Genomic DNA, 27,572 nt, shown 5'->3' on the forward strand with positions numbered 1-27,572 from the left:
ATTAAATAGAAGACACCTTGTTGCTAAATGGGAAAATTCAATGAACTTGTTTGGCTCCTCAGTATGGCCAACAACAGAAAAAGCAGACTACTTTTTGCATGCACCTGGGAAAAAAAATGTCTTGAGCAAAAGCAGAGGAACCATGCAAACAAGCCCTCAGAGACCATCTTAGTGTTGTCTGCCACAAAGTATTTTATTGCGAAGTGGCGAACTTCCTCGATCTCAAAAACAATGTTCCACTTAAGGCTGCAAATGCAGATACTGCCATCTTTACAGATAGTGTGTGTATGTGTTCTCTTTTCAGTGTTTATAAAAACTGTGAGCAGCACCCCCGTCTCCTCGGTATTCAGCGGTGTACTGTACATTCCAATGAAAGTAAGGCTGCAAACGGAACTGTCATATACCCATCTGTCCTTGTCCATATGCATAACAGGAATGGAAAACTGTGGTTCTTAAAACTTCAGTCCGGATGACAAACAAGATATTCAAATTGTCATTCTCTCTTTGAAACTTCCTACCTAAACTTGCAGTGTATACAAAAAAAGTGCGTTTTCTTTTTCTGCATAGTGTAAAACGTGTTTTGCCATGTCAAAATAAAGCCCAATTAGGTAGAGCCATCAATATATAAATACATTTCAAACTCAAGAGTGCAAAGTGCTCTGGATAGCAGCGAGCACCTGGGGAGTGAGTAATTGTCAAGGCATAAACAGATAGCATTGTCAGTTATGTCTTAAGCTTCGAAACGACACCGCAGCCATGGCAACAACAAAAAAAAAGATGCCAAAAGTGCCGTCTGTGATTTTTCATGTCTTAGTGTAGGGAGCGTTATTAGTTTCTGGTAGTGCCTCATCTTGCTTTTGGTTTGGCAAAACACACAATGTGCGAACATCCCATGAAGGTTTTATGGAAGGAAAAAAAAAAATCTCCTACCAGGAATTGATAATATCAGCTGGTTATTAAGTAGTAGGACCTTCATTCTTTTTTTCTTTTTTTTGCACATGTTAATGAGATCTCCTTCATTGTGGAAAAACAAAACAAAAATAAAGAAAACAAAACAAACAAAAAAAAGTTAATCTAATGCTACTCCTTCAGGATCAAATGATATAGACACAGCTGCTAAGATGAAAGCGCGCGGAATCCAGATGGCACATGTCTTTTTTTCCTTTTACAATGGTCTCCCTTCAAGCGATACAACCACGTTGCCTCCCAGCTTTTCTGCCAGAGTTGAACGGTCCTGAATGTCATCTAAACCATTGACTTGCCATTCGTGCTTGATACCTGAGAAGAAAGAATTGTGTAAGCAAAGATTTTAACTGAGAAAGAATCAAGATGACCTATACTCTGAGAGCCAAATTGAACAAGAAACATGTAACATTGTTACAACACAAATCCTTGCAGAAGACAGAACTTTATGTTTATGTCCTCCCACCCCATCATTGACAGCCTTTTATTCTGCATTATTGCATCTTAATCTCTGTACAACATCAATCCTTATTACTGTTCACCCCTTCTAAATGTGGACCTAATATTAGGACTGATAGTGGCATTTACAGTGTATGGGGAGAAATACATCCAGAATGAAAGGGAACAGACCACTACTATAATGAAAATATAGGACTAAAAAGGGGTAACAAATCTGTACGACCACTGTCCCATCTGAACAATAGTCATTAACTGTATGTGAACTTGAACTCACCTGTAAACTTCTTTTTGATGGCATCTTTAGAACTAGCATATATCATTTTGCTCTTGAGAGGTGCCCCTTCTGGTGCCCTGTAATGGGACGACAAAACAGTAGATCAGTCAATGTGCATTTTCCAGTACTGGCAACCCAGACCATCACCAAGCAACAACCTATACACAAATGTGAGCAAAAGCCAAATGAAACACGGAGTGAAGCTACATACCAAAAAATAAATACGAGGTCCTCCTTCTTAGACTCTTTCGTCTCATAGGTGGCATCGTATAAGCCATATCTGCAATCATTCAGAGGTAGGAGCTTGACAAAGCAAGCATAAGGGTCCTCCACGGTCTCCCCAATGTCACCCACCAGAATCTGCTTGCCCTCCTCCACAATGATTTTCTTCTTGTCGTCACTGAGACAGAAAAGGACAGCCTTCTTGCGCTTCTTTACCTCATCAGAGGATGAAGACTTACGCACTTTCATGTCATTGAAGACCTTGATGACTTCATCATTCACTGTGACACCTGAGGCCTACAATAGTGATGGGTTAAAAAACAAAAAGGGAATGGTCAAGCATGTCACAAGGATCAATACCAGCCAGATCAGTAGCAACAGAATCAAACCATAAAACTTGAATTATGGTCTCCGAGTCGACTCATGATTCCCTCCCTGTGTCTCAATGATCAATAAATTGATCTGGCTGAAGTGCCACCTCTGAGTCAGTAAGTGGCACCTATGAGTCAGGAAAATGCTTTGACTGGGTACATTTGAGTCGACACCACCGGCATCAGTACACGGAGCATGAGACAGCACCCGTGGAACGGATAGCACTGTAAGCACACCTAGCACCACTAACGACGGATTCATTTGCGTGCTGGACATAACCACGCTAGCTACCAACACTGGCCAGATGACCTGTGACTAAAGTTACACTGACTTCGCCTGAGAGGTAGCACCGTACTGCGGCTGTCTTGCATAGAAGTCTGTCAACCCGGCTAAACAAATCTAAGTTATAGATAAAGTTATATGAACACGGGCTCGTAATGTAATTACTCCCTAATAACAAACTTAAAAGGCGAGCTAAAAGTTGTGAAATAAAAGTCTACACAGTCAATGTTACGTAAAGGAAACTCGAAAGACAGCCCTGTATGCTAAAGCTAGTGAGGTTTGCTAGCAAGTTATTAACTCCAGCTAGCTTGCTAACTATCCCACTGCTGTCAGCGAGCTTGCATGCTAACTGTAACGGTACGGCTTAATACTGCTGACTAAATCCATAAGAAATGAAGCTAGCAAGTGAGGACACTGAAACAGCAGTATTCCAATTTCGCAAAGTCGGTGTTTCGCATACGACTAGAGGATACAACCTACTAGCCGATAGAAACCATATCATCTACTATAAAACTAAATTGGTAAACTTGACGTCAACTTAACTAACTTGTTCAAGTGTATCTTAAAGGCAATTAACGATACCGCAAGGCACAAGCGGCTAAAATTAGGTTAAAATGGCCGCCTCGGGCCGTAGGCCCTGTGGCAATCCCCGAACTGGAACTGGTTTTATTAGCCAACCACAGAAGTAACATTAGAACACTATTAATTTCAAATCAAAAACTTTTTCTAAATGTTAAAATCTGCTAAAACTTTCCAAAACTATAATTACAGATATAACGTTCAAACAGTTACTTACGGTACGGTGCGGACTGGAATAAGTTAGTTATCTGTGGCTGGCTAACGGTAAATTAACTCACAAGTTAGAATTAAACAGCAATCAAATCCGCAGTATTCTTGTGCTTACCATGTTGTCCTACTGTTGGTTCGGCGGTGCTTGAAAATAAATGTGGAAAATTTTCCAAGGGACTATGGTATCTGGGAATGTGGGCGACCGATCGTGGGTGAGGGAGCTAGAGAAGGGGGTGAGGCAAGGAATACGCGAGTTGGGACTGCTGCAGCGGCGGAACGACGGGCGGGATCAGGACAGGGATTGGTACGGTACTGGACGAATCGAATGCCTGACAGTGACAAGGGGTTAATCATGTGCGCCGACTCCTGAATCTGTAGTCATTCAAAGTTAGTACGGGAGTTGTTAATCTTTATATTAACATCGAATCAAAATGTGCAAGCACAGGTAGGCACATTAAATGAACCCCACAATCCAAACATTTAACAAAATGCATTTATTTTACATACAGAAAAATGTACACGATAAGCAGTAACATGACAGGAAAACAACGTACTTTACAACCCTTTGTAACTTTGTTTCAACTGAAAACCACTTCTGGTTATACTTTACAAAAGGTTCGCAAACACATCCTATAAAAACATTCTTATAAATAAAGCAAGTATTCGAATTCAAAATTAAATCCTAAATAAATAACCAATTGATACAAAAGGAGAAGTACAAGAAAGAAATTTGGAAGAGCACATTTTGGTTCCTATGTAGTGTTCAGCAGGGTAATAGGGACCAATAACGGTTGATTCAATAACGTTTCACAACTTACTACTATGAAACAAAACAAATGTCTGTTGCTTCCAGCTGCAATACTTAATTTATTAACGATAATGTTGTAATGACTGAAGTAAAAGAAAAAGTATATATATACAGAGAAAAAAAAAAACAGTAGTCTAGAAATGCAGCTTAGGTAAAAAAATATACATGCACCGTAAAAAAAATATCAAATCACAGTGCTTTTTGTCCTGAGTGTGTGAATGGAGAGGACTTCAACACAGTGCAAATATTTTTTTTCACAGCACAGGGTTCATCTCCCCGTCTCCTCCCCCCCTGTCCTCTATGTCTCAGAAATGGAATGATATTTACATTTCTTCTGTTTTGGGAATTGTTCCACCAACATCTGGTGTGAATGCTCAGCAGTCTGTTACTTTAGTGAGAGTGAAAGAGACGAGCGTATCTCAGTGGTGGAAAAGAAGGAAAACAAAAAGAAGGGGAAAAAAAAAAAAAAACCTGATCGGAACACCTAGACATGAGGTTTATTTTGCTTTCCTCTACACTCTGGGTCGTTTGGGCGGAGGCGGGATCCGGTCGCCCAGGCCCAGCTTCTGGAGTTCGGTGTGGAAAAAGGCCTGGAGTCTCATGCCGGCTTTGGCCTCGTTGGTGGTGCGGGGGTTGTACTCTAAGCAGTTGGTGAACATCAACTCCACATCCTCAATGTACTCCGCTGTTCAGGGACAAGAGCAAACTTACATAAGAGCCTGTTAAGATGAACATGTGATGCTAAATTAAACGATCTTAGAGACTAACTGCCCTAAACAAATTAAATAGGATTCCAGTGTTACACTGAAATTGAATTACAGGAAGGGTTAAGCTGTATTTGTTTACTAAACAATGTGTGACCATTCATATTATATATATATATATATATATATATATATATATATATATATATATATATATATATAAACACTTACAAGCAGTTTTATATTCACAGTTGTTGACTTTCTCCCTGATTATGCTCAAAGCAATTGGTTTTTTGATTATGTCATAGTAGTCTGGCACCTGCAAAATAAAACAAAAAAACAAAGTGAATTCTTTTCAACTTAACAGGACAATTAGCAGAACTATGGACTGGACTGGACTACAGTGGTAGCAGTAGTCAGAAGTGGTAGTAGTATATATTTAAATGCAAACATAGTCAATGTCTTCCATCATGGGAGTGGTTCCCGTATGACACTGGTTAAAACGCTAACCAGAGGATCTGTATGCTTTACCTGTGTCCTGGACACTAGCTTTTTAAAGGGCCAGCTGTCCTCATGCCTGACCAGGTCCACCGTCAGCTGCTCACAGGCAGACAGCTCATGGACCCCCAGGTTTCTGCCGGAGCTGCGGCGACTGGATGAGGAGGATGTCGACGATGGAGTCAACACCACTTTCGTTTTAGGGGACACCTCTGAAGGGGCAAAAAAAAAAACCCAATGAAGACTGTAAGAGTAAAGACAGATGGGATAAAGTGGGAAGAGATGAAAACAGAAGCATCATTAAAAAAAAAAGTTAACAATGATCATTTTGATGTCCGGCATTGTGATGCCACTTTTACAAAGGCCAGGCACCTGTTGCAGGTCTTTTTTTGGCCTCCGTCTGGACAGGGGCAGGGCTGCTGGTTTTACTGGAGGGGCCGTTGGTGGTCAGGATCTCCTGGCTCAGGCGGGAGCTGGTGCGACTGCCCGGCCGGGGAGGGGGCCTGCCGTTGGACACTGGGGTGGCTTTCTTTCCCGACCCCTTGGCGGCCCCTTTCCCAGCCGAGGCGTTCTGTTTCAGGGTGCTTTGCTGGCTACGGGGAGTGGAATGCACAGAATCGTTCTGCTTGGCCGTAGATCGCCCCGATGATCGGCTCCCTTTTGTGGCGACAGGGAGTTTGACGGCATTCTTCTTGGGAGCACTACAGAGAGAGGTTTGAACTTGTAAAAATACATGTCTTAACCCACAATGTATGAAACGTTGTGAATGTAGCCAGAGGAAGATTACTACTTGATATGAGTTGATAAAGTAGTCAACTCTCAGTTCCTAAACATTGCTACAGTCCACAAAATTCCTAGAATGGAGAAAGCAGCAGATATGCATACATTTGCCATACATAATGCAAGTAGAGTGCACAGGGAACTGTGACTGATTTGATGATAAATAACATACATCTCCTCCTCCTCCTCAGATTCCTCTTCCTCAGATTCTTCCTCCTCCTCCTCCTCAGACTCCTCCTCATCTTCAGATTCCTCTTCCTCCTCCACCTTCTCTTCGGAGTCAATGGAGGAGCGTTGGCGGGAGTTGATGCGGTGGGAGCGCTGTTTGGGACGGCATTCGGGACAGAACCAGTCCTCCGAGGGAACGGCCTAGATGAGAACAAACGACAAAGCAGGGCTTTAGGCATGTACATGGGCATGTACGTGGCTAAAAGAGGCTTCAGAACCCATCAACTGGAAACGAATTTGAAAATGCGCAGTGAAATTTGGATTGGATTATAAAAGGAATCTGATGAGCTTTTTGAAATCAACATGCAGTTGAGTCAAGTTCAGTGCAAGATGATGCCAATTTGATATTTTTGAGGGAGACAAACGTTCAGATGTTTCCTTTAAAGTAAGAGCCCACACCTTGAGCTTGGGACGGACGCAGTGGATGTGGTGGCCGCGGTCGCAGCCGTCGCACAGCAGCATGTTCTCGGCGTCGCCCTTGCGCCGGCACACCTTGCAGCGTGCGTTGAGCAGTGACTTGGCCCAGACCACGCTGCGCTCCAGGGTGGACAGGTGCAGGAACACCTGTGAGAGGCTGGAGCAGGCCAGCAGCGACTCTCGCCACCGCTCCTGAATGGTCTTCACCTGACGGCCGCAATCACTGCCATCTAAACACAGAGGGGAGAGAGAGAGAGAGAGAGAGAGAGAGAGAGAGAGAGAGAGAGAGAGAGAGAGAGAGAGAGAGAGAGAGAGAGAGAGAGAGAGAGAGAGAAAAGATAAGTGTTTTCCCCCATCACTGAGTGTTGACGCAGATGTTCCTCCAGCTGCATTGAAAGCAGCACTGCAGATTGCAGATTCATGCTCAGCACAGCTCTTGAGCACAACCTATTTTTAGGAGTTTTGCCAACACATGAATTATTCAGATGCAAGATCATTCTTTTTCTCCTGCACAGAGAGATGCTGCCCACTTTAAAAACAAAGACTTCTCTGTGTACGTACCATCCTTCTCACTCGACTGATCGTCATCTTTCTTCTTGTCCTTTTTCTTTTTATCCTTTTGGTCCTTTTTCGAGTCATCATCGCCTGTCGAGAGAGGGAGAGGGAGAGAGGGAGAGGGAGAGGGAGAGAGAAAGCAGTCAGATAGGATGCCAAACGTAGACACTTCGCCCTGCTAAAGCTGACCGCTCTCAGCTGCACCTAAAGCTCCTCGTTAGGGTCAAAATCCAATTATGCCGTAGCCTTTGCCAGCCTCCCCATTGTGTCTCCACAGAACTATAAAACCGCTATGAAGCAAATCTTCCATAATAGGGGGCATCGCCATGCTTCCCCTCCAATAACAGGATTATAAAACCGGAGGAGCATGACAGTAGGGGAAGAAATGAGACACTACGGGATCACAGGTTTGCACTTTTCAGCACTATGCAGTGACAGGTGTAGGCCTAAGGTGCCTGTCTTACCCAGCGGGGCCTTGAGGAACTTGCGCTCGATGCCCTGCAAGATCTGCGCCAGAGCCTGGGCCAGATAGTGCACAGTGTTATTGACGGGCTGCGGGGTGCTGGCGCTGGTGGAGGCTGTGCTGAGGGTCTCCGCCTTCAGCTCCTGGAGTCTGGGGGGAGAGGCCAGGATAATCAGACCATCAGTGGTATGATCAGGTCAAAATACAACACAACAGAATCCAATAGAACTCTAGAACAGAACCCAATAGAACTCTGGCCATTTATTTTCAACGGAGGTTTGGCTGACTAATTCAGCAGTGGTCGCCAATTCCAGCAGATGAAATTAGGGAATTCATGTGTTTACCATGTAAAACAAAGAATGCTTCAGTACACTACACGACAACATCAAGTCTGTACTATTGAATTACCACTACATATGAATGTTATAAACTGAAATATGAACAGTTCACTTGGGTCATGGTCATTCAATTGAAAAGAAACTCATGGTGCTGCGGAGGTGTGACAGACTGATGGATGTGGGGATAGACTGTGGTGCTCATACCGGTCTTTAGCGCTGACTCTCATGTGTGGGTCGTCCAACTCCATGGCCTCCACGTCTCCGTTTTCACTCTTGTCCGAGCCGTTCTCCCGGGGCTCCGAGGCCAGCAGCTCGTAGTTGCCACTCTCCAGGGCTTCCCTCCAGGCACTCCTCTCCATCACCTGCTCAGGCCGGCAACACAACAAACCCCCAGGTCAACAAACATACCCCCACATCAACCAACAAACCCCCAGGTCAACAAACACACCCCCAGATAAACAAAAAACACAAAGTTAACTGGAGGACTGCAGATTTCTTTCTTTTTTCACTCAAAACAGACATGTTTATTTCATTGCACCCTTACTTGCGCATGTCTGAGGTTTTCATTACACGGCGAGGAGTCATTACACGATGTTGTGAAACACACACCTACTGCACTTGGCCAATTAAAAGTTATCTGACTCTAGCAGTCACATGAGATTCATTTAACTTAAGTGTTGGTGGTTGATGGAAATTCATTTAACTACTCTCGACTGGGCCCTAATCTTTAGAACAATATGTATTATGTATTTAAAAAGGGACATAGCTTCCTTTATTTTTCATGTTTGCAAAGCGGTTTCCAGCTCTTTTTGCACCCACACAGCAAAAGCGATGGAACACAGTCTGTACCTTAACGGCTCCTAGTGTGCCCTGGTAGATGCGGTCCTCAATGTCCAGCAGCAGGTCACGGAGACGGTTCTCCATGTGACGTTCAGCAGGGGCCGAGCTCTCTGAGGGGGCAGAGTTGCTCTTGACCTTCGTTGAGACAGCTTTTCCGTCAGTCTTATCTGAAAGGCAATACAATCATAAAGGCCCCTCCTAACAACGTAAGCAAGGCTGATTCATCAACCAACATCTCAGCAACGCATCAAAACTTAGATAAATCTCGATAGTTAAACAAACTGTATATTATGATGATTATGATAAATGTCGCTACAGTGAACCTGTGGGTTGAGATTGATCATGGCTCATAAATATCACAGTGTCGCAACCCAAACTCGCACCACTGAAAGATATATATATTTGCCAATAAAATACTTGGGTTACTGTAGGAATAACAGTCAACAGCTCTATAAAATCACTGCCTACTGATTGTGATTTGTACAATCAAAAGCATTACTCCATGTGTATGATCTGAGCTTTAATCTTCTTAGTGCTACATGTTGGACTTCCAGATCCTAACAAGGGACACTCAAACTGCATAAAGAACATACATGTATTCCTTCCTGTTGTTCTCACCTGTGTAGTTGAGGCGTTGGCCCGTGGTGCCGTCCAGCAGCTGGGCGATGCGCTCCTTCTCCTGCTGCAGCGCCTCCTTCAGGCTGTTCTCCCGGTGGCCGCGCGGGTTCAGCGCCTCCAGCAGCTCCTCCACCTCTGCCATCGAGCTGTAGAAGGCCCACTGGTTGGGCCGGTTCACAGGGGGCCCGCAGCGGTGGGTCACAGCCTCGGCCTCCTCCTTGGGGGCTTTGGCCTCGCCCTCCTCGTCCTTAGTCTTCACCTCGTCCGTTTCCATCTTCTCCTCTTGGGGCTGCTGCTGCTGCTCCTGCTCTTGTTGTTGTTGTTGTTTGGGAGCCTCCTGGGTCTCGGGCTCCGGCTTCTGGGGCAGCAGCATGTCCTCGGTGACGCCGAAGAAGTCGTCCTCCACAAAGAGCGCCCCGGTTGCGGGGAAGAGCCAGTAGCGGCGGTAGTAGCGGTCGCGGCCCAGCGGCAGGATGTAGGTGCAGGCGGCCGCCTTCTGGATGCGCTCCAGGAGCTCGCGCTCGCGCTGCTGCTGCTGCTGAAGCTCCTCCGGCGTCAGAGACTCCTTCTCACGCACCTCCGCCGCCTTCTCCTTGGAGCCTTTACCTGGGAGAGGGGAGAGGGAGGGACAGACCAGAGGCGAGACCAGAACTGTTAGGCAGCAATCACACAGACAAGCTGCAATGGTAGGTTTGCTTCCATCCTGCTAGCAAGCTTGGAGCAGAGCACAATATTCAATATTTGGCAGAACCCCAGAACACTTAATCATGACATTACAGGCACTCTAACTAAATGCATCAGGGTCTAAACATTATGGGAAGTCCAAATTCATAGAAAGACCATTGATCATTGTGAAGCACAAATGAAATGCCTTTGCAGTCTGATTTTGTATTACATTTTTCACTGGCAGTTGCAGTGTGACCTCCACCTGAGGCCAGACGTCTCAGAGGCCATTAAGTGCCAACAGCTAAAGGGTTCTTTTACGGAGGTTATTTCTGTATCGTGGTTTTATGTCCAAGGCGTACCTCCTTCAAAAATGAAAATTCTACAATTATCCACTTAAACTCTTGCCAGTAGTCACCCATAAAAGGTTTGTTTTATCAGTGCAAGACTACATGTCTGAAACAGTGCAGAGCTCCTGGATAAAACCACACACACACACTTAACTTCCAAGGTACTTGAGGCAAATGTTAGGTGTGTATTTTTTTATTTTAAGTCACTGACAAATCACTAGTGGTGCTTTGAGTTTACATTTAGTACTTAAAAACATTTGATGTGAAAAATGTGATTAATCGGAAGTGGTTCTGTTACTTAGGAGTCATCACTCAAGTGCAGATATGAGCCAAATCGCCAGCTTTAAATATGCAGTGAACAGAAAACAGAACCTTTTTCCACTCTTCTTATTTTTGTTTTTCCCTTGGCCAATCAATCAATCAATGTCTGCTTGTTGCAGTTAAACACACAAACACACACACACACACAGTCTCTACTGAACAAAGGGCAACTACTTGAAGCCATAAAGAGGGGCGTGTTCACAAACGCAACCTTGTGTTGTGACACCGGAGTATATCATCGGCTCAGTCAGTCTACCAGCACTGGAACTCACTGAGGTCTATACCTGACACCTCAGTGTACCTTGACCAAATGCTGCAGTAGACCCTCTCAGAGATCCAAGTTCAGAGGTGTATGTCTATAAAAGGTAAGGACTAGTGTTTAAGTCAGATACTAGTTGAACAGAGGATAAGGGAATGACACACACACACACACACACAGAGGTTGGAGGGTGGGGTGATGGCCAGTTACCTTTCTTGGCCTTGCTGTTGGGGGTTGGCTCCTCCTCATCCTCAGTGTTCCCCTGCGCTTCCTGACTCTCTGTGCTCGTGTCCAGCTCCTCTCTGCAACACAAACAACAACAAAACAATCAAACACTGTGCATGGACAAAAATGGTCTTTGTTGTGCAGTCATATGGTATTAATAGTGTGATTCACTACACATATTCCATCTTTGTGCTCTGGGAGAGTACTAGCACTCAGCTTTGTGGATCAGTTTCCTAAGACATGGATTAAGCCAAGTTCTAGAATAATAGAGAACTTGATGAATGAAAATTTCCACTAAAAGACAGAACGCCAGCAGCCAACTTTAGGCTAGAGGGCCAGACGGAGTTAGCAGAGCGCAGAGAGTCGTACCCAGCAGCCTGTGTTCCGTTCTTGGCCTCCTCCTTCAGCTTCTCCCTCAGTTTCAGTTCCTGCTCCTTCAGTTTCTCCTCCTTGCGCTTGCGAACTCTGAGAACAGCCGCCATATAACAATTTTAATCCCACAAGTTCATGTTTACATGGAGTAAATATTAGTTAATACATCTGTTTCAGTGATACGAGTGTGTGCAATTATGTGATGTTTGCCATTTACTACAGCCCTGTTCTGCCACTCCAGCCGAGGTGTGTGTGTGAGTGTGTGTGTGTGTGTGTGTGTACACACTACACATACCTCTCAGCGGCCTCCTCTCTCTCCCTGCGGTGCTGCTCAGCCTTGAGCTCGCGCAGTTCTTGCTTGGCCTGCCGCTGCTCATCTGCACTGTCCTCAATGAAGTCCCGCGTGGACACCAGCGTCAGCAGCTTCCCACACAGAGCGTGAAGGATCTTCAACTTCTCACCTGCAATACACACACACACACACACACACTTTAGGACCTTCACTGATTAAATATATGCAAGTGTCCCTGCCTCAGGCCATTTACTGTAGAGCCATTGAGTCTGTGACTCATGTAGTGAGCCAAAACCATAATATAATCAATCTATTTGATGCAAGAGGACTGGGTGATCTGATTGTTTATGGATTAGTGATTGCATGACGGTGAGAGTGGGGCATGAAGCAGACCGCCATTATTAAAGCAAAGAAACACTACCAGTAGGCCTTAGGGAAGCTCTGCTCTGGCCAGCTGAGCCCCATACTAGATTACTTGACAAACTAAATTGAGGAACATCTTGCAAAAATAAATGCCTTTGATATAAAGTGAGTAGTTGGAAAGCCAACGCATAACATTCAGTTATTGAACCATTAATTTACTACAAGCTGACCACAAGGCGGGGGGGGGGGGGGCTTGTGGAATTTTACTAGATTGCAATGAGGCTGATACATCACAATGGACTCAAAATGTGAAACAATGTCCTCACTTTAATAGTCGGGTGTTTAATTGGAGAGAAGTATAATTCTCAAAATTACTATTCTTGTTAGGGATGCACAATATCATCAGTACTGTACACCCAGTAACAGCACCTATCTACGAGGTCCTGTAGGGTTTCAGAAGCAGCATCATAGCAAATAAAAAAGATTTGTATATCGGTATCTGCCATCGGCCAAAATTAGTTGCTGAAAGTATCGGCAGAAATTCAATATGGTGCATTGCTAATTCTTTTTGAGAACATGGGCTCATTTCCAAAGGTAAAAGTTCAGTCTGGTGTTCGGAGCAGGCCGAAGTTGAACCCTCCGGCCCCCTAACCCAAGGATGACCGCTCAGCACTGGCTCCAGGCTTACCGGGCAGCAGGTCGTAGACGGCGGTGCAGGCCAGCCGCTTGACCAGGCCTGGGTTGGAGAGACGCAGTTCCACGCAGGGGTCGTCGGTGGAGGCGAAGCCGCCCTGCTTCTGGTAGCGGAACTTGGCGTTGGTGGAGCTGCAGTCGGCCCCCGAGGCCAGGATGTGGAGGCGGAGGATCTCCGTCAGGGTGCAGCTGTCCAGATCTAACTGCTTCAGACTGCAGCCTGGGGGGGGGGGGGGGGGGGGGGGAGGTGGGGAGAGGGACGATGGGAAGAAAGAATAGAAAGAAAAAGAGAAAGATCAGAGAATGGACAGAGTAAGGAAGAACGAGAGGAAGTAGGGGGAGGGGGGGGGCAGAGGGGGAGCACGGTAGAGAAACATGCAACACAGGGAAATGAACAAAGCAAAAAGGAAAAACAGGACGTTGAGAGTGGGGTGAAGAAAAGGAGGGTAAACAGAGAGGAAGAGAGAAAGATGAAAACAACGGCAGCTGTGCACAGACACTCTGTTGCGACGACTTCTATTCTCAGCCAGGTCCATTTTCGGCCTCTCGGATGGCATTTTCCTTCACAAGAAAATTAGCCTATTAGCCTCCCAAACACTTGACGCGTCACACGTCTTACCCTGGTGAAGCTGAGGCCAGGCCGCAGCCAGGGCAGCCACTGCAGTGATGGCCGACTGCGTGGGGTCTGCGTCATCGTCCAGGGCCTCGCTCAAATCTGCAACCAAACACACAGAACTTCAATACTTCTGATTATTTATTAATTCATTTATAAGAATTAGCTGTTAGTTTAAAACACTCTTGCACTTAATGGAGGCAACATGTATGTACAGTATGGCCTCCGCTGCTTCAAAATGTATATATATATATATAATTTTTCTGCTTCATGACAGACATCTCTTAGTTATGACAGATCGACAGACCATACATTATATATACATACATCAATATGATCTGTAATAAAATATGCTAGCCAATACTAAAAGGAATAAATGACAAAATGTACAAACACTAAAACACCACTTAAGCCAGTGTACCTCAAGCTCAAACTATTCCCAGGCTGCGCAACTCAAAAAGAGGAGGATGGTTAATTTTTCAACACACAGATAAATATGCCTCAAGTCATAAATTTCACTCACTGATGAGACCTGAGGGAAACAAGGGCCTATGGAATGTGTAAACACTAGCAGGCTGTACGTCATGACTGAGTCACACTGAGTCATACTGAGAACGTGAAGTCATTCTTTCAATTTCTTTCCTACCACCTGGGTGGAATGTGACTGGAAGTTGTGGAAAGTTACAGGAAGCTACTTCAGTGCAAAACCAAGTCTGATACTCTAAGCAAACAAGACCTGGCAGACACTTGAAGCGCATTAAAAGAGCCCTACTGCATAAACAAAAAGAGGAGGTGGAGATTCTCTAGAGCCTTTGATTTTTTTTTTGCCGTGGAACACCCTTATTCAAGAAACACTCCCAAAAGAAGTGCTTCTACCATCTAAACATTTGCAAAACCCATTATATCTGACATAAGCTCTCCTAAGGACTGAAACAGGGTGGTGGGACAAGGCTTGGCGTCCTGGTACATGGTGGGCAGTCTCAACTTTAGAGATTTATTGCTATAGAGGCTGAGGTGGTGCGGCTGGCTTTCACAGTCAGTTTCATAGAAAACACAGAGGCTAGTATTTCCTCTGCCTATGGGAAGTAAAATGAGCCTGGTTCTGCAAGTCATCCCCTGCCCTGGCATGACCTCCTGACCTTTGGTGTCGGCCTCAGCAACTTGGTCCCGTGCCACCTCCTCCTGCTCCTCTGCCAGCGCTTGGAAGATGGCCGACAGGAAGAAGAAAAGCAGCTCGCACAGTGGGCCCTCTGGATCACAGCCCACCAGCGCCTCCTCCAGGATCTCTGTGGTAGCACACACACAGGTCAATAAAAACAGAAGCAAGATGCAGAGCTGTCTACAGATAAGAGGACAAACATACAGATAAAACCAAACCTTAAAACACAGCATATCACCACAATCTAATAACAGGGTTCCTACACATTTTCCATTTCAGAATTTTATACTTTTTCCATATAAATTTCCAAACTTCCTAGTAGATTTTTCTGACCATATTCTCCTCATTGCGGCCACTTCTGGTTTGGGATAACTCGGTGAAAACAAACGTATGGACAACTGAAGTGAATTTAAAAATTACACTTAATATTCACAGTGCCATCTCAGTTTCTCTTCCCTTCCCCAGAGGCAGTACTGTGGAGATTAAGAGAGGTGAGTGGCGAGTCTCACCCAGCGAGATGCCCTCTGGGAACTCGTCCTTGAGGTCAAAGAGCTCCCCGAAGGCCTGCAGGAACTCCAGCACCATCAGGGCGTCTCCGAACAGCTCTGCTGGCAAACGCGTCTTCACTGGGACAGGAGCTGGCAACTCCTGAGAGAGCATCAGTGCACAAATAATATGTCAGTTTCACTCAACATAGCCTCCACTTTAAGCTGAGACGACCTCACCCAACAAACCTAAGGTGATAATCACTAAACTATGCCACTACACTGCTGCATTATTGCTTGTGTACCATACATGATATGACTGAACGGTAATTTGTAGGAATTCTTATTAGTAGGAATTTTAAATGTCTTTAATTAATTAATTAATTAATTAATTAATTATTTAAAGGCCTCTCAGTGCATGTTGTTGATCATTCAATGGCAGTTGATTGTTAAAAATGTAGGCACATAAGGAAAATACATGCAAAGTACAATAACTTAATACTCCATTTAATCTCCTACGCCATCCTAAAACACAAATTTGACAGGGCAGCATGCAGATATCAAGGTATGTATTACACTAGTTTTGCATACTAACCACCTCTCAAGAATACACACAAATTTAATTATGAAAAGGAAAGTCTGTTTTTAGTACTATGGTACAAAGTGCTTGACTACAATCTACAGACTGACATTGTTTTTAAAATAATGTGTAATGTCCAGGCTGCAGAAAACATCATGTTGTTCCCCATGATGGGCAGTCTGAACTTTTCTAGTGCAATACTTTTGCTTTGCTGTGACAGCTGACTGTCTGTGTATCTGTGTGTGTGTGTGTGTGTGTGTGTGTGTGTGTGTGTGTGTGTTCTGACCTTGAGGTCCTCACACTCCATGTCCTCCCTGGGTTTGTTCCACAGCTTCAGACGCTCTGCATATTTTTTCTTCTCCTCTCGCAGTTTCTCTCGCTCCTGAAGCCAGAGGGGTTTGAAAACAAAAATTAGCCTCTAATCAAATGCCTCACAACAGGCTTATTTCTGAGAACATTTTCTGTGCCTGACGTTATTACAAATCTTTAACACCGCATAATGATCCATTTTAAAATCTTAAATGGCCTGGCTCCATCCTGAATTCAGGCACTGTACATGAGAACTTTAAGCCCTGCATTTGATAAAACATTCTCATTTTAAGCTGTAAAATGCACATTTACAAGGTGTGTTTCTATTAGTCTATTAAAGATTAATATGTAAATAATATTACTCAATAAACACACATTACATGAGTAAAGAACAACTATTTCATACAAGTTCTCTAGTAGATTGAGAAGTGGCTCTGAACATTTAGAATTAGAACTACTGTACACATTCTCTTGTGCAATTAGGTGTCGCCACCAACGTCATAAACGCAAATTTCCGAATGTGCGCCATCTTGGGAGTATAGAATATTATTGCTGGTAGCTGTGCTCCATAGGGCAGCATTATATGAAGATAATTTAAATATACTTTCCCAACTATTTATTTGTTGGTTATAAGAATGAATAGGCCTACAAGACACACAGATGCTGCCTGTTGCTGTGATGCCGTCTTGATTTGGTGGACAGTATGCTACAATCCACAGGCTACTAAGCTGTCTTCATAAGGTACCTAAACGTAAATCAGACTTGCCAGACTTTCATTTGAAACTGTCTCTTACTGGAGTAGGAAGTAATCGACATCACAGGTGGAGACGTGCTTTATAGCCAACTGTAAGCCAAAGGCATAGTTTACTATTAGAAAAGTTTGCAAGTTGCCATCGGTTGATGCGAAGTAAAGTAAAAGTTTGGCACACTGTGGCCACTGGCTAGCACGGGATGCTGATAAATTAGCTCTAACAACAATTTCTAAACACGCATAGACTACTTATTGTGTTCATTTGAGCCAGTTGTGGTTTATGTTACAATTAGATTTACAAGTTTGGCATACTGTAGCCTAGTCAATAGTTTTGTACACCATGGATGTGAAAGTTTGCTCTCCTTGATAATGAATAATCTGTAAAACTGCACATCTTTATTTTGTCTAGACTATTATGGCAACTGTGTAGGCCTATGACTGGGTTACTTTTTTTTTTATCAAAGAAAGTATTATTAATACAGAAGTTACCAGTATACTAAACCAGAAACTGACATTCTAATAGGGTTTACATTACGTTCTCTTTTACATACTTCCAACATGGCCGCCACCCACTTTATGACATCAGGTGGCGACACCTAATAACATTCTCCTGCTGGTGCACCAATAGGCCAACACTTCACCTTCTCTTTCTCGATCTTCATTCTTTCTTTCTCCTCTTTCCTCTTCTGGCGTTCTTCCTCAATTATCTTCTTGATCTCCTCCCTCTTTCTCTCACGGTCTTCCTTTTCTTTCTTCTTGGCTTCCCACAGGTCTTCTCGCTCCTTCTTCATTCTGGCCTTCTCTTGGGCTAAGGAGGACAACATTCAGTTAAACCAAAGACTTCCTGGTTTTTGGGTAGTGAACTTTTCCATCTCTCCAGCAACTGGAACCCAAAGACTTCAGAACAGAGTTGAGGCAGAGACTTTCTAATTAGGAGACACAGCACTCAAAAAAATCCTCCATAGAAATGCATGGGGTTAATTTGTAACGCCAATATGGCATTTGTCTAATTTGTTTACACATCACAGCCCTTCCGAGGCAAAACGTTGACATGTGAATACATTGAGCCAATCATGTACTGTGTTGTGAATACATTGAGCCAATAATGTGGTGTGTTGTGAAGACATCGTGCCAATCATGTGTTGTGATCTCGCCGCTGGAGCAAGATTGGTGTTGTATGAGAACAATAAAAAGCTGACAGCCAATAAGAAGCCATCACAATCATTAATATGAGAGACTTTCCTTATCGTTGGTCAGTGTAGATGCTTTTATTGTTATAGTTATTGTTCCTGGTGTGAACAGCCCTTTACACTCCAGTTGGAATTGCACATGATATTTTGATATTTGCATTGCACACTCAATAGTCTAGACATGCTGTTATGCCTGCAGAGGCCTTCATTTGTTGATAAGGGCCTGTGTCCACCAATCACGTTTCTTACACTGATAGTGCCCTCAACCTCATTTTCAGAGCGCTTCAGTCAAGTGTTTATTGTTTCTTGGTTACAAAGTTTTGATTGGTCGTTGAGAGAATGACATTGACGAACCCAGGGCCGTTCAGCGGCTGTCAGCGATCTGAGCGCTGTCAGCGCCGAGGTCTTTTTTCCACCAAGGGTGCTGAGCGCTGTGAGCTCTGAACTTCATAGGATTTGTATAGAAAATAGCCGCCACCGGCGTAAAAGACACGATTGGTGGACACAGGCTCTAAAGGAGCAGCTCCTACCCATGCCAGCCATTTCCTCTCTCTGCTGCATGATCCTGAGCTTCTCCTCGGCTGCTCGCATCATGTCCTGACTCTCCGTTGCAAAGTTCACCTGCAGGTAATCACAACCACAGTCAATCTAAAACCATCAAGACTCCTGACAGATGCAACAAATCACTCAGGAGAAAAATTGCAATCCTGAATCTAAAGACTGGAGAAGTCAGGTTATTATATTTATTGACTTGACATAAATTATGCCAGAAAACAACAGACCCCAAAACAACTGAACTGAACACCAGGTTCTCACCTGCCCGGGTGAAGCATCATTTGGACGCCGTCCCCGGCTCTTTCCAGGTGGACTGAAGACAAACACTGGAGGCTCGTCGGGGAAGATCTGAGAGAAATTCTGTTCTGACAACTTATAATGTGCCACAGTGGACGCCTGCAAATAACACAACATTTCAGGTTAACTGCCAAAGAATTTTGTCTGGCACGCAGGTGCCATCAATATTGTATTAATTAAAGTGTAAGTCCCCCCTTAGCACTGGGCCTAAAGGGCCATTCACACCAGAAATGATGACTATAAAGACAACTATAACTAGACCTAGAACGATAAAAGCATCCATAATGACCAGTGATAAGGAAAGTCTCTCCTTGTGTAGTTGAATGTGACTGCTAAATTCGATGGATTATGATTGGCTGTAAGCTTTTTATCGTTCTCAAAATCGCTGATCCCCAACAATATTGTTCTTCAGGTCATTGTCGTTATAGTTTATGCGTGGATTTCGTCGTTCATATTAGCTAGAGTGATCATTTTTGGTGTTATAGTTATCGTTCTTGGTGTGAATGGCCCTTAACTCAAAAATACCAATGTGTAGGTTCATTGAATGCCAAGCTGTTTTCGGAAGCTTTGTCCTAGAGTGCCAGCAATCTAGACCATTGTTGATGATTTTTGTACAGCCACAGCAAATTCTGTGTTACAGCTATGAACACATACAATGGCTCGTTTAAATGGTGAGACTTTAAGCTCTCAGTGGGTGCAAACCGTGTATTGCTACACGCCTCTGTTCCTGAGAAATCCCAAGCTAAACAGTGGCTAGTTTTCATCAAAATAGCTGTTTTTTTTCTAGAAATGGAGATATAACGTCTTTCATGAAATATGAAGTGTTGCCTGTAAACTTTCCGGGAAGTGATCAGCGAGACCTGGCGAGACTGCCACCTAGTGATAGACCCACGAAAATGTCCTGGTTTTGAGTTGACGTGCATGCGTCACTGATTGGACCCAAAGCGGCAACCGAGTTATGATAAAATGATTGTGCGTTTTCATGAGTTTTCGATCGTCATATATTTCATTTACATTTATCACAGAGTTCCCAAATATAAGGTGTGTTAGAGTGTCTAGTTTCGTCATTTAAAAAAAAAAAAAAGCTAAAAACGTAATATTACGTTTTTGGCACTCAATGAGTTAATGGGTGGCCAAACAGTCAAACCTACCTTCAGCCGTACAACTCCATTCTGGGGTTCACAGTGCTGCTTCAACAGAAGCTTCAGTCGGTCTCTGGTGAAGACGTTCTTTTTACGGCTACACAGTGGAGAAAAAAAAAAAATCACAAGAGAGAACATCATGCAGGGCTGGATTTGCATCAATAATAATTCAATATAATAAAGAATGGCGGGATGTTAAAAAGGAAAGGACAAATGAAATATACAGAGGACTCTGTGAGGCCTTACCAAAGCTGTGCGACTTTGACGAGTTGGGTTTCGCCATTCTCCGCTTTGACGAGGCGAATTTTGTATTTGAACACAGATGGGTTCAGGGAAGACTTCTTCTTTCTGCTTTTAGGATTGACAAATCATTACGGATGGTCACACAAAAGGGGTGGAAAAAGATGGATTGTACAAATGTTCATCTATTGATATCAACCAACCCATTAGGCGTCGTTTTCGGGGTCTTGGGAGAGACTGGTGTAGTGTCTTCATCACTGTCGCTGATGATAATGGAGTCACTCTCTACGTGGTTCGGAGTGTGCCCATTCAGAGCACCGTTAGAATGGGGAGAAATTACCTCCAGCACCTGACAGGGATGCCTATGGGGACACAGAACGGGGCTTTTAGGCCTGAGATACTGTTACATAAGCAGGGCTCTACACTAACATTTTTTTCCAGGAGCACTTGTGCGCCCAAGTTAAAAAATTTAGGAGCACAGACAAAAATCTGGGGGCACAGTCAGTTCTGTACTTAACTTACACATAATGTAACTTTACACTGCAGCTAACAGTTAAACATGCCAATGCAGCAATTACAAAGATTAAGAATGACTGACAACATTTACAGGAAACAAGATTTTAAAGTGCCTACTTTATTTTCAGTCCGTCCTATTTTTCTACATTTTGTTAATGTAAAATAATATAATGCATTGCCATATTTGCATATAGCCTGTATGAAGTACGCTATCCTGCCAAATGTAGGTCCTTAGGCCAATTTATTTATTTGTGAATCCACCTATAGCTAATCCAAATATCCCAATGGTGACCTATCTGACTGCATACTGCCCAATACTAGCCTACTACTAAAACCGTGAATTTTCTTTTCAACAAAACCCAACATAGTCTAATCAATGATATTTCAAATAAATATAAATATCTGCACTGATGGAGGCAGTAGGCAGATGGTAGGCCTATGCTTACTTTCGTTTTGCACTTCAGCTTGTATTCGGTGTAAAACAAACAAGCATGCATCGAAGCCTGGAGTTGTCTGTAGCGTTCTACTTTTGAATAAAACGGGAGTATTACGGGAGGCTACTTTTGTGCCTGTTCGCTACAGCTATATTTTGCATATTGCAGCCAATGTCAACTGGGCTAAAAGGCATGTTACCTTTTCCTTCTCTCACTGCATTCTTAGAATCTCATCCTGTTCCTCATATATCCGATGAATTCGGTGAATTGAAGAAATTAGTTCGACTTTGCATCTCGGCTGGCTAGTCTAACTTTCCGCTTTTTCAACGCACCCTTAAACTTGATAGAAGCAACTAGCGAGTCACAACGCGAAACTGCTAACATTGATGGGAGGTGTAGTTTTTATGCTATATTGGCGACGTGATTTTATGGTTCGCACCAGTAATGTTTCGCGATGTTGCGGTGTATTTGAGTACTCGACAATGTAGACCAACATTGACTTGGCTAGAAGTCATTCGCACCAGTGCGCCTAAATATTTTTTTGCACTCGCACGCAATTATTTTTACTCGCATGTGCGAGTGAAATGGGCGCACTGTAGAGCCCTGATAAGCACTACCATATCAATGCATAATGGCAGAACAGTCTTGGAAAAAATCTGGGTTTTCATAACAAATGATATAAGGTCCAAGGTTAGATCTCAAACACCAACCCTGGAAATAATCCAAGGACAAGCATTTACATCAAACTCAACACTCAAACAAGTTCATACAGAAGAGGCACTTCGAAGTAGGGCTTCAACTAATGATTATTTTCATAGTTGATTAATCTGTTGACTATTTTCTCTATTAATTGATTAGCTGTGATTGATAAAATGATCAAAAATGTTGATTAGTGTTTCCCAAAACCCAACATTATGTCCTCAAATGTCTTGTTTTGTTCACACGCCAAAGACATTTAGATTACTGTAATAGAGAAGTAAGATGAAGAATATTCAAGTTTAAGAGCCTTAATTCAGAGCATTTTTAGGCATCTTAAAAATGATACAAATCCATTTATCAACTAGGTCTACAGAAATAACTGGCAATTTATTTAGAAGTTGACAATCAAATAATGAATTAATTGTTGCAGCCCTATTTCAAACACAATTTTAATCTGTTATAACTTACACCTTATATCTTAATACTTCACTGTGGCGATACGATTCAAAGCGGTCATCACCACATTTGTTTGAAATAGAAATTCCAGTAAAAAAAGTTTTTCATACTAGCCTATTACATGGTCATGCTAGAACAAAAGATCCAGATAATATGGGTTTTTCATAGTATTAGCTGAATGTATCCTACTACAATCCCAAGTACCCATGAAACAGAAACACTGTTGTATCCCATAGATACAGTGAGCGTATCCGAATCCCACAAGTAACGGCCTTCTCAAACTGACACCAGAGACAATGGGAACAAAGCTCGCTTTTGACCACTGGGGTGTGAAATCGCTAATGATCACCTCCCACAAAAGCAGCCACCTGTTCGCACTCAGGTGCGGCAGGCATGGCCGCCATCACCTACGCAACGCGTGAGAAGCTCCGCTTTCCATCACCCCCCTCTCCCCCCCCCCCCCCCCCCCAATCAGGCACGCACAAACACAGAGTGACACACCCCAAATCTGCCCGGCAGTCCCCCCCCCCCCCCCCCCCCCCCACTGCCCCAAAACGATCCCATCTCCCCTGCTGCGGCACAGTCGTGCCTGCTGTCTGCCTGACACAATTCAGCCCCTGATGATGTGATGTCTGGGACTACTCCTTGTGCTGGGGGCTGGCCAATCGGAGCTTTGGCTCCACCCACAGCCTTGTGTTATCTCCAAATGGCAAGGTCAGCTCATGATGGCTGCCTCTGATCTGCTGCTTTGGGCAGGAAGGAGGGGAGTCCCGATATGGACTCGCTTGTTAATTAATTTGGTGGAAGTCTTCGCCCAGCTGTGTGTCCTCGGCTGGTGATTAAGACATGTGGAGCTCTTGTCTTTCTCTCCCTCGCTCTCTTTCTTTGGCTGATAAGTTCGAGCTGTGGAAGGTGGAACAACTCCAGTCCAGTATGCGCAATTCAAGGCTTGTAGCTGGCTTGCGAATACAGGAGTTTTGTCTCAGGGAAACATGCAGGCACTTGACACACCCATCCCTATCTCTACACTTCTCCCCCAAATTGCTCAACGGCCCCACTTTATCCAAGACGTAACTGCAAAGAGGTTGTTGTTTTCTGCCGAGACATTTCTGCAAGAATCAGCAAGAAATGACAATTCCAGAGACAATGCCTCTCTGTAAGTCAGGAAACTATATTCTGAGCACATTTGATTGTACAATGAAATAAATAATTGCTTTGCTGAAATGTGAGTGATACATTAATGTAGGCCAAGCCTATATCAAGTCGATACATCTTCAAAAAGATGATGACACACAGGCAGATAAATATTTCCACTCATATTTGCAGACAAATATTGCACTCTTGAAAACTATCCTGTTTATACATACAATGAACTCTTCCATAACAGACCTGAAGTTGAGGAATAATACTAATTGCTTAACAGTTTAGTTCCTTTCAGTTATTTTTGTCCTCCATTTAACTAAAGTACATCCCCACAACTTTGGCAAAGGCAACAGACATATGGCTTTAACATAATTACAAGTCTAAAGAGAAAATCACTGAATCAGCACTTCTACTGTTGATGGGTGGCAACATGGCATGAACACAACACACACATACAAAAACAGTCACTCCATAAATCAATAATAACACACACACACCAACAATAACAGCAACAAAAATGACACGACCACCCTCCACAAACACATTTTCTTATTCACACTACTTAGGACAGACACATCCATACACCTCAACACATATATTGTGATAATGGGGGCAAATATTAAAAACACAAACACACTCACAAACCAACACACATCACAATCCACACCAACCTGGCTCCTGAGCGGGCCACCATGTCCACCATCTCTCCCGGGAAGAAGCGCTCCTTGACGTAGGAGTAGACGTCATCGCAGACCTCATGCAGGCGTGTGCGGTGTGTGAGAGCGGTGAGGTGCAGCAGGGGCACCACCAGGCTGCTGGGGAAGTTCTGCAGACTCTGCCTGGCCCTCCGTTCACTGTCCAGGGCCTCCTGGTAGGTCAGGCCAGGCTTGCCCGTCACGGCGCAGCTCCACACTAAGCTGTTACACAGGATGGTCCTCTCAAAGAATTCACTGCAAGACATACACAAACATCAATGAGTTAACATAATGAGGTTGAGTTGTAAGGGGGAGATCACCATTATGTGTTCAAATCACGTGTTATTAGAGAGCAAACACTGTCCCAGCATCAATCTTCAGTGCTCAAATTACAAAAATGACATAAAAAAACAGTATAAAACCAAAGTTGAAGAATGTAACCAATTTGTACATTAATACAATTTCTGAGATATTAAAAATGTATTCAGTTTTGATCTATTAGTTCAAAGGAAGAAGCAGGACAAAATTATCATGAACCAACCTCTTCCCTACACTTCATGAATCATTCCCACCATCTTTACATTCGACATAGATTTAAGGCTCACAGTCATTATCCCAACTGGCCTTGAAGAAAAGTTGAGGAGAAAAAAAAAACGTCTGAGATTGTACCATATTCTGTGGATGCATGAGGAAAAGCAACATGCCTTTGTTTTGGATCAGGGGCATCTGATAGGCTTAGGACCACGTTGAAAAACGTAACTGCTTTTAGGAGAACGCCTGCCTCCATCAAGGTTCTGAGTTCGGGTCGGTGAAGAGAGGCTGAGCACTACCAAAGTGGGTTGTTCAACATGTTAGAAAGTCATCAACGGCCAGCTCGTTGTCGATAGGAGTAATGTACAGAAACTTTCAAGACCACTAGTTATATCGCTTAACTCTGTGCCAGTGAAACCTCTACTACTGACACGACTTTCGCCAGACGTCACTAACGAATTAATTTTGCATGGAGTATGACTGACACAGACACAATGGCCTTAGCAAGCTACCACGTTTCTCACAACATCCTGCCCGGAGCTTAGCTAACTTCGTTAATCGACATTCAACGTTACGGTTAGCGAGGGCTGATAACGTTAGCTTGCATCTCGGCTCCTTATGTTATGATCCAAGATCGAAACAGAAAACTCTTACAAGAAACACAAAATCGTTACTCTAAAATTTACAAAATAAGTTGTTTGCATTGGTTAACTTAACGATAATCTGTTAACGAGTTAGCAATAGCTCCATACTAGCCATTCAAGGCCTCATGTTGAGTTCTGAGTTGTTGGGCTAGCTAGTTTAATCGCAGCTACCATAGCCAACCAGCTAGCGACTTAACGTCGTGTTACACCTGCTACAACAACCAACGATAATGAGAATATGGTTATACAAGCATGTTTGCCAGATATCAAACTCATAACTTTAAATTAAATACTGGCAATATAAATAACAAAACTTATCGTGCCACACAATGAGTTGATAACCATAAATGAAACTTTGTTTCGGGGGGTCACATCTCCGACTGTCACTTCTGTTGTTCTCCAGGACAGTTTCCATTTGGTGTCTAGCAAGTTTAGCTTACATCAACCAATAATAAAGAAAATATCGTCTTACTCATAAGTTCTGAAGATTTCATGTGTGACTTTACAAAGGAAAACTTCTTCCTCTGGCTTTAGATCAACTGGAGGTTTCTGTCGGATGAACGGCTTTTTGTGAAGAAGCGGCATCTTTCTTTATCACTTCGTGTCCTCTGGTCTGTCCTCTTCGGGACTTTCAAAAAAAGGAGGGAAAAGGAAGTCAGAAGTGTTTATTTCAAGGACAATATTCCGTCATTAAACACTACAGTTAACCATGTTGATGGATGAAAGACAGCGATCTCTATAATGTGCGGAATGAAAGCGATAATTTACGAGAATTTTCAAGAGGAAATCCAGCCTTTGTTAGTGACACACGCTTCCCAGTCCCACTCAGTCATACACAAAAGTGACGTTAGCTAGCTAAATCCAGCCCACATGAAATGTGCTCAGAGACCCACTTTCGCGGTTTATCATTTATTCGTTAATAATATAATCTCCCAAGGGGTTATATCAATTAGATATAAAACGATATTTCACCTATTTACCAGTTGTATGGAGAAAAGATAATCCGCTTCAGAGAAAAAACACGAAACTCCACGGTTTGCCCCACTTCTCCAAGCGGGCTGAGCGTGACGACAAGTTTTGATCCGCTCTAGTTCACTGATGAGGAAGCGCGTAGGGGCGGTGTTTGCCATAGTACAAGCCTATCCTTCTACTGGTTCGTCATCCCGCCACTCGTGGGCTTAACCAATTATGTTTGCGTAAATTGCATAGTTAAGGATCAAAGGCCTGGAACTGGGGATTTCACAAACTACATAGCAAGCAGCATCAGACGTAACGGTGTGGCTAATAAACCTGAAAGTGCTAACTCAAAAACTGCACTTGCTTAAATATCACTCTCATTCACACGTACGTGTGTGTGTGTGTGTGTGTGGCGGTATGCCCACTGGCGCCTTAATGCAGGGGCTTACCTGGGCTTCAGCCCTGGGGCCTCGACCAATGAGGGGCCTCCTAATAATAATAATGATAAGGAATAATATCAATAATATTAAACGGCCGTGTCCGTATTCGCGGCGTCAGTCATAGCCTACTCTGGAGCTAGCCTAATTGAGCACATCGCACTGCTCTACAAAGACATCCATGCAGAGGCCCCCTTTGTCTTCTCTTCTAAAGTGTAACAAAATGTAACAAAACTTAATAAATTCCAACGGGTGTGTAGAGGAGCTAGAGGAGAGGCTGAAACTGACTGACAAACTTACAAACTCTGGAGATAACTGGGTAGGCTAGGATTGAAGCAACGATACACGAATGACGTGGATTCCTGTAACTGTCCATGAAAACAGCAGGTAAATATCGTAGCAAATAGCCTGGCAATGAAAGGGCTTTAAAAGCATGTATTTCACTTGTCTCACTGGAGTGAACGCAGAACATGGGCTGTTGCGGAAAGAAATGAATTAGTGATCAGCATCTCCGTTCACCAAAAGCTAGGTTTGTGCTAACCCATTCGCACAAATAATAGCCTATGTTATGTTTTCTCCATTGTTAACGTG

The 27,572-nt window shown here is 43.6% G+C and overlaps 2 protein-coding genes across 6 annotated transcripts; both read right to left on the minus strand.

Moving 5' to 3' along the window:
* Positions 1 to 168: 168 nt before the first annotated feature.
* cfl2 (cofilin 2 (muscle)) lies at positions 169 to 3,635 on the minus strand. Its single transcript, XM_042073450.1, has 4 exons — positions 3,477 to 3,635; positions 1,908 to 2,215; positions 1,697 to 1,773; positions 169 to 1,278 (listed from the first exon to the last, which is right to left on the minus strand). The coding sequence occupies exons 1-4, from the start codon at positions 3,477 to 3,479 to the stop codon at positions 1,166 to 1,168; spliced, it is 501 nt and encodes a 166-aa protein (XP_041929384.1). The 5' UTR covers positions 3,480 to 3,635; the 3' UTR covers positions 169 to 1,165.
* Positions 3,636 to 3,836: 201 nt separating this feature from the next.
* On the minus strand, positions 3,837 to 26,705 carry baz1a (bromodomain adjacent to zinc finger domain, 1A). Of its 5 annotated transcripts, none has more exons than XM_042073447.1 (28): positions 26,568 to 26,705; positions 26,060 to 26,215; positions 24,389 to 24,667; positions 20,673 to 20,831; positions 20,476 to 20,577; positions 20,239 to 20,326; positions 19,052 to 19,186; positions 18,766 to 18,856; positions 17,687 to 17,853; positions 16,272 to 16,367; positions 15,430 to 15,568; positions 14,901 to 15,047; positions 13,768 to 13,863; positions 13,144 to 13,368; positions 12,096 to 12,261; positions 11,798 to 11,893; positions 11,414 to 11,505; positions 9,611 to 10,216; positions 9,002 to 9,159; positions 8,357 to 8,514; positions 7,816 to 7,964; positions 7,358 to 7,441; positions 6,779 to 7,026; positions 6,324 to 6,520; positions 5,744 to 6,072; positions 5,405 to 5,583; positions 5,105 to 5,192; positions 3,837 to 4,854 (listed from the first exon to the last, which is right to left on the minus strand). In XM_042073447.1, exons 2-28 carry the CDS (start codon positions 26,170 to 26,172, stop codon positions 4,682 to 4,684), a joined length of 4,560 nt encoding a protein of 1,519 aa, XP_041929381.1. In that variant the 5' UTR covers positions 26,173 to 26,215; positions 26,568 to 26,705; the 3' UTR covers positions 3,837 to 4,681. The 5 variants fall into 5 exon arrangements, with proteins under 5 accessions (XP_041929381.1, XP_041929382.1, XP_041929378.1 ...); XM_042073448.1 differs by having other exon boundaries at positions 9,611 to 10,210; positions 20,476 to 20,580; XM_042073444.1 differs by having other exon boundaries at positions 20,476 to 20,580.
* Positions 26,706 to 27,572: the final 867 nt, after the last annotated feature.

This window comes from Alosa sapidissima, chromosome 19 (genome assembly GCF_018492685.1).
Source record: "Alosa sapidissima isolate fAloSap1 chromosome 19, fAloSap1.pri, whole genome shotgun sequence".
Classification (NCBI taxonomy): domain Eukaryota; kingdom Metazoa; phylum Chordata; class Actinopteri; order Clupeiformes; family Clupeidae; genus Alosa; species Alosa sapidissima.

Coding starts and splice junctions, on each gene's coding strand:
- cfl2 (XM_042073450.1), bottom strand. Junction 1,774..1,907: donor GACCTCGTATTTATTTTTTG/GTATGTAGCTTC, acceptor GTCCCATTACAG/GGCACCAGAAGGGGCACCTC. Junction 1,279..1,696: donor CATCAAAAAGAAGTTTACAG/GTGAGTTCAAGT, acceptor CTTTCTTCTCAG/GTATCAAGCACGAATGGCAA.
- baz1a (XM_042073444.1), bottom strand. CDS start 26,172: ATGCCGCTTCTTCACAAAAAGCCGTTCATCCGACAGAAACCTCCAGTT. Junction 24,668..26,059: donor GAAATCTTCAGAACTTATGA/GTAAGACGATAT, acceptor TATGTCTTGCAG/TGAATTCTTTGAGAGGACCA. Junction 11,506..11,797: donor AACGGAACACAGGCTGCTGG/GTACGACTCTCT, acceptor TTTGTGTTGCAG/AGAGGAGCTGGACACGAGCA.